This window comes from Sinocyclocheilus anshuiensis, unplaced genomic scaffold, assembly GCF_001515605.1.
Source record: "Sinocyclocheilus anshuiensis isolate Anshui unplaced genomic scaffold, SAMN03320099.WGS_v1.1 scaffold217, whole genome shotgun sequence".
NCBI classification, from domain to species: Eukaryota; Metazoa; Chordata; class Actinopteri; order Cypriniformes; family Cyprinidae; genus Sinocyclocheilus; species Sinocyclocheilus anshuiensis.
The window spans coordinates 1,740,968-1,748,313 of NW_015536538.1; the positions used below are offsets into that span (position 1 = coordinate 1,740,968).

At 35.7% G+C, this 7,346-nt stretch overlaps 1 protein-coding gene across 2 annotated transcripts in view; it reads right to left on the reverse strand.

The window, feature by feature from the left end:
• LOC107696335 (phosphatidylinositol 4-phosphate 5-kinase type-1 gamma-like) overlaps positions 1-7,047 on the reverse strand; it is a 46,621-nt gene extending 39,574 nt beyond the window's left edge. For both annotated transcript variants that reach the window (XM_016496635.1, XM_016496626.1), the window contains exon 1: positions 6,906-7,047. In XM_016496635.1, coding sequence (XP_016352121.1) covers positions 6,906-6,975 — 70 coding nt within the window. In that variant the 5' untranslated portion in view covers positions 6,976-7,047. The remainder of the gene's footprint in view (positions 1-6,905) is intronic.
• Positions 7,048-7,346: the final 299 nt, after the last annotated feature.

A 7,346-nucleotide genomic window follows, 5' to 3' on the forward strand; every position in this document is an offset into this window, starting at 1 on the left:
GACCTCTTTTGGAAGACCAAACAAAGTAGTTTCGCTTTCACAACGAAACACAGCGTCACACACGGCGGCCTAGAGTGAGCGGCGGCCGGAGGGCTAGAGAATGGCGTGGCCGGCGGATTCGACGAAGGAGGCTTGCGACAACCACATGTGGCGACTATTTAAAATATATTCACATAGAAAACAGTTAATTTACATTCTAATAATATTTAATTATTTTACTGTTTTTATTGTATTTTTAATCAAATAAACGCAGCTTTGGCGCAGAAAAAAAATCTTACAGACCACAAACTTTTGAATAATAGTGTAAATATCAAACCACCCTAGCAACTGCCTAGCAACAAGCTAGAGCACCCTAGAAACAGTTCTTTAGCATGGTTTGGGAGGATAAACACACATGAAGTGAATGTCGCTGATGTCATGATGTCATGTGCACTGACACACGAGCCGTCGCCGTGGACGCCATGGCAACATGAAACACGCAGCTCATGTTCTGATCTGTTACACAATCGAAGACACACGACATTATTAATCATCACTCCAACTAATCATCTATCTTTACTGCAGGTACTGAATTTATGCCTCAAAACAGTGTTGTTAAAAAAAGTTACTATTTTAAAAATGTGAATTTAAATACAGCTGAAATAAATAAATAAATACATTTTAGACAAAAAAACTTAAAAAAAAAAAATTATTTATAATTAATTAAAAAATGTAAATGGTTGCCTTGGCAAATAACTGAAACAAAATAAGTTTATATTAAAAAACTAAAATTACACTACATTAAAGCTTAAAAGAAATATTGAAAAAAAATATAAAGGCACATACAATTTCTAAAACTAAATTTAAAATGAAAACCTAAAATATAAAAATAAAAGCTAATTTCAAAACACTAATAATAGCCAGATTTTTAGTATCAGATAGATTGTATTAATACTTTGAATTAGTTTTAATTTTATATTTTCTCATTTTAATTTAAAAGATTTAGTAATGTTTTTGTCATTTTATAAGTTTTTGTTCTTTTTTGAAAATGTCAATTTTTTTATACATTTTTATTTCAGTTTTAGTTATTTTAATACATCAAGTTAATAATGATTAAATGAAAATCAGAAATGTTGCATTGGCAACTAGCTGAAATAAAATAAAACCAAAAGAAATATAAGAAAAAACATTATTTTATTTTATTTTATTTCAAGTAGTGATTGATTTTTGTGTGTGTGTGAATTCTTATGGTTTTACTTTATGGTCTTAGTTTGAGTTATTTGTTATAACCCTGATCTGAGCACAGTTTGAGACTTCCAGGTCTTTAAGAAGTTTTGTGGAGAAACTTGATTTAACTTGGGTCATTTTTTTTCATTAATACTGAGACATTATTAAGCGCTAAAGTCCACAAGTACAGGCTGAAGACAGCTGTGCTCAATGATATCTCATTTACTTACTATTAAGTGTCTGAAACAAAAGTCTTGTATCTTTTAAATATTTGACCAGATGAAACTCTGTCAAATTCAATTCGCCAAAATGCCAAAATCTGCAGTCTTATCTGGGACGGTGGACTTTTGACTAGATTTGAACAGGCTTCCAAATTCTGACAGAAATGTCTTTAGGAATTCTGTACACAATGCTTTTTAGTCAACAAGGTTTGACCAGAAACACTGTTTCACAAAAGCAGCGACTTGCATTGAATTACAAAGGCTGTTAAGAAACAAAATAACACACAAAACACACTAGAAAAGCACTAAAAAGAGCAAAAACAACTAAAATATTTCTTATTTTAATATTTCAACCCCTCAACAACCGTTCTTTTCTTTTTAAGAATCCAGAATTCCCATAGTCTTGGAAAACCTGGATATACAAAGCTCAAGTTTAAAAGTGGAAAGGTCATGGGAAAAAAAAATCAATAAAATCCTAAAACTCCATGGTTTTTATAATCAATATGCACTTTTCTAGTTACGCCAAGCTCGGGTAAAAATTGTGTACAAAATATTTGTAAAAATTATTTTCCTTGATTCTTATCCAGTAAATCATAAATCACCGGAAAAGTCATTCAAATTCACTGTTTAAAAAGAGCGACAACTTTGAAAAACATTCAGATCTTACAACGCGGATGGAATCACAAAATCCATTTGTAAAAATGGAATTTACTGTATAACGCAGACGGAATTTGGCACATCTTGGATGATTAAATCAAATCAAAAGTTGGGCTGTACATGTCACGCTACGGTGAGATAAACGCACAAAGCTGAATGCAAATAGTCTTTAATAAGTCTACACAAGAGTAAATCCAGGACAGAACAGGCAGGAGACACACGTAGGGTGTCACGTAGTAGACCGGATGACAAACAGAGACCAGAACACAACTAATATAGTGGAGCAAACGAGGACAATTAACCAGACACACCTGAAATAAATGACACAATCAAACATGAGGGAAAACTGGGTTACAGAACACAACAAAAGTGTGACAGTACACTTAATCAAATTGTGATATAAACAAGTATGCAAATATTAAACTGCAAAAAGAGTGCCATTTAATATGAAGTTTGCATGTAATTTTTGTCAGATACACAGAAACTTTCAAAGCTCTTCACTGCAGCCTGACAAAACAAAACTTAAATTATAGCAGAAATATATTACTGTTGTACAATAGAATGTACTCAAATAAATAATAAAAAATAACAATAATAATAGTTTATTAAAACATGATTTGTTTTAAGGAATATCACACAATTTTTGTCCATTTTTTAATTTAACATTATGCGTTATTTAATTTAATGTTATGCAGCACTTTGCCAAAAAATTGAATTGTTCAAAACTTCAAATGTCATTTGATTACATTTTAAAAGATTAATTAAACAGTTAGTTTTATGTATTCATTTGATTACCACCATTTTTGATAAATCTATATTCATTCTTAAAACAGAATAAATAAATAAAATAAACGGAATTTCTAGAAATAAACAATATACATTTCATATGGCCCTATTATTGTTACAATTCTAATAAATTATTAAATAGTTAATTTGATGAATTCAGTTTATAAAACACAATTTCTGATAATAAAAATTTAATCAAACCTGAAAAATTCAAATGGAACGCACGGAATTTGGGAGAAAAGGAAATGGATTTTATATTGGCTGACCTAGACTGTTCTCCGTTTGCATTTCTCACCGGGATGAAGAACGGAATTCCCTTTATATGTTGGCTGTCAATCTTCTAGTTCCTGTAGGGTTTATTAACGGGCCTCACACATGGTACGAAAGCACTGCGGTTTCTTCAGAAAACCAGCTTTATGATTAACTCAGAACACCGATGAGCAACTGACTAAACTGCATTCCTTCATAAAAACAAGCCCTGACGCTGGGAATGAAATCCAGCCTTTAATTCCCTCCGAGATTCTGCTTCACATCTCTGTAGGACAGAAGCTCAAGATCTCACAATAACCTTCACCTGACTTCACATGCTGTAAGTTACCTAAACTCATCTGGCCTATACGGCTGTTCTTGCGTTTCCTAACCGTGTGGAGCGGATCTGGACGGCATGTAAATCTGTGGTACAGGTACGAGCATGTCTGAGCACACACAGTTCAGGTTACCTACTGAGTCTGGACTACAGCCATCAGCCTCTACTCCCCAAACAAACAGCACACAACACGCCATTCGCTTCAGCTCAACTCCTTTAGATCTCACGACCCAAAAACTGGTCACGGGACTGTTCTGAAGGCAAAAAACAAGATGCTAGAAAACCTATAATCATGCATAGGTCGTGGGAAGTTGTGGCCTAATGGTTAGAGAGTCGGACTCGTAACCCAAAGGTTGCGGGTTCAGCGCTCTCTCCTACCTTCAATACCACGACTGAGGTGCCCTTGAGCAAGGCACTGAACCCCCAACTGCTCCCCGGGCGCCGCAGCAAAAATGGCTGCCCACTGCTCCGGGTGTGTGTTCACGGTGTGTGTGTGCACTTTGGATGGGATAATGCAGAGCACTAATTCCGAGTATGGGTCACCATACTTGGCCACATGTCACTTCACTTCACTTCACTTCATATTTATAATAGCAGAATAAAGACAGTAGCACTTGAAACCTTTCTGTATAATGCATTACAAAGGTATTTAGAATGTGTTTGGTGCATTATATATTTTCATGAATAATAAGTTAAAATGCATTATGCAGACTCCTTGTTGCATCTGAAACTGGTTGTTTGTTGTGTTTTAATGCATTATACTTAAAGGTGTGACAAAAAGCATTATTATTATGAAGTATTATCATGCATTAACTGTGGCTACAATTATTCATGAGCTCATGCAATGCACAAAAATGTGCATAAGTCATCAAATTAATGCATTAAATATATTTTTTATAATGTATTATATACTGTATATAAAGGCTTGAAGTGAAGTGTTAAGACTTTTAAATCCGCTTTTAAAGGGAGAAAAAAACTGTAGCAATATTCATAAACGTCAGTGTTTGATGTTACTTTCAAAAAACAAACTGTTTAGTTCTGGATTTTGGTCACTAGAAAAACCAGTTAAAAACCACTAATCTACAATATGACTTCAGTGCAACATTGTCAAGCAGACAACTATTAAGAACAAGAGCAAGATCTTCTGAATCTTGGAACGTGTTCAGCAACACATATTTGATGTGCTTCCTCCCATAATGCATCCCGAAACGCCCGTTTCCTTCCTGCGATTGCCCGATATGCTTCTACGGAGCTTTAAATGCATGCATTTGTCCAAATCTGACTGTGATCTCGGACAGAATGACGTGAGGCCAGCTTTATTTTCCAGGATAAGATCTGATCTGAGAGCAGGTTTAACGTGAAGAGCATCTGTCTGTGCTGCAAACACACACTGCTCACACAGAAACAAACGGGATCACATTTCTAATAGATAATCACTCACTTGGCAGCATTTCTTCTTAAGAGGCATGAAATTAAATGGAGAGCTAATGGAAACTATTGCTGAAGTCTACTGCTTCTCAGATGTTTCTCCAGAGAAAACGATCTCAGCAGTCTCGTATCTTTCTCCTCTAGATTTGCCCGATCAAACTTCTTACTTCTCAGATGTTTCTGCTTAGAAAAAGACCTCCGTAATCTTGTGTATGTCTCCTCTAGAGTTTGAGATTTGCCATAACCCAGAGGATTTATTACATTGCATTGCTCATACGTTGAACTTTCAAAGCTCAGGAGACATAAATGAGTTTTTAATTCAAGTCTCAAGTACAAACTTTCAGATGTTTCTCTTAAACACCCTGATCATTTTATTAACTCTGATGAGAAGAAATGCTTGAGTTCAGATTGAAGTTTTTTCCCCCTATATATCTATCTCACTTATTTCTCAGAGACAGCAAAGAGGTCAGATGGAGAAAAAAGGCTGCATTCTGCTTTTCATAGTTTTTTTTTTTTGTGAGAACGTCCTCACATGAGTCTCCTCTAGTATTTCAGAAGAGATCTCAACAATGAGACACTGAAGTCTGCAATGAAAAGTCAGAGATCTCAACATGAACTCAATGATTTCTCACTGAATAATCAGAACTGCTCTCCATATGCATTTCACAGCTGTTCTGTTCACAGCAGAAACATCTGATACAATGTTCAAATTTGAACGAAGCATAACCGAGACCTCCATTAAGTCTCATCTTCTTCTCATCAGAGCTGCAGCAGGAATATCAAACTGTAAAGCTCCCTATAATGTGTCAGCACTACAGTAATACTGAACATCAACAGACAGAAGAGACGGTCATGTGACGGTGGCACACGCTCTGAATCCGTGATGAACAGGAGCACTGAGTGCGGAAAACCACGGCGAAAAAACAGGATTAGCAGCCAAGCACCAAGCAGCTAAAATCATGCCCACAGGACCTGAAAGAGACCCCCTGTCTGTGTGTTCTCAACAGGATATTCTACAGGAACAGCTGTCAACACAAGGAAACACTGTCCAGCTCAGCGAGACACTTCAGAGCAGTATTACTCAGACTGACTTTGAGTTTGCATTTGAAGGACACACTCGGACTGACATTCACATGATGTTAACACACACGTCCCCTACAGATAAACACACACTGTATCTATACATTACGATCTGTAGCCTACAAATAAACATCTTATATTTTATAAAATAATATTTAATAATAATGAGGAACAAATCTGAAATTTTAGTTTATCATGAAGTCCATCTACATTAAAATGAACAGAAGATTAATAATGTATACAGAAATATAAATATATATATAATTATAAAATTATATACAATATATACACACACACACACATATATGCACAGCCTATATAAACAATATAAAATTCTAAATATATCAAAATAATTTGGCCTAAGACAAATGCTCATTCTGATATTAATAAATCTGATATTCATGTCCTGTAGTACTTTGAAGATTGCCATGGTAAAGAATACCATGGTGTTGGGTAAAATACATGGATTTATATCTATTTACACACACACAAAAAATGATATACATATTTATATAACACAAATCTTATGTCACTTAAAAAATGTAGTGTAGCAGTATCATGATTCAGTGATGAGATCTTATGACAAAACCATGGTATTTTAATATACTACGGTACTGATTGCCTTATGCCATGGTCAAATGATGTCTTTCCATGCTATGTTCCTACAGCAATGCAATTTACATGAACATAAACAATCTAAACATTATACCACTTAGAATAAAAATAGTGCTCTGGCAGAAAAACAGTCAGTGATTGTACGAAGTGTGAATACCATGGTACTGTTTGATTAACATATTCATAACCCTGGTACTGTCAGGTACTTCCAACATGACTGTATTATAAATTAATCATTTTAAAACTAGCATGTTTGTATGGAAAAGCATTTATATGCATTAAATCGATGTGTGACAGAAGCCTGGATGTAAAAGACCCCCGCATACCGAGATCTGCAGCATCCATCAGCGAGTCCGCGTCCTCCGCCGCGCATCCTCCGGCCGCGGCTCCCTCCATCGGATCCGGATCAAGCGAGCCGCGGAGCGTCAACGCGAACCAAAGCAAGGAAACACGGAGCGCGCGTCATGATCGGGGTCCGCGGTGCGCCGCGTGAGCGAGTCCGCGCAGCAGTGACGTCACCCGAGTAGCGCCTTTCACAATGACGTCAGCCACGGAGGAACGTACATATGCTGGCATTTCATTTAAATATTATTTAAGTTTAAAGCACTATAAAAGCCTCCAATTTTCCATTAAATTAAACAGTGAGAGGACACATTTACCATTAAAAAAAAAAGGAAAACACTGCAGTTTTTAAATGGGAAAATACCACTCTTTACCGGGTGACCCTTAAACTACAATACACTTGAAAAACCACACACACACACACA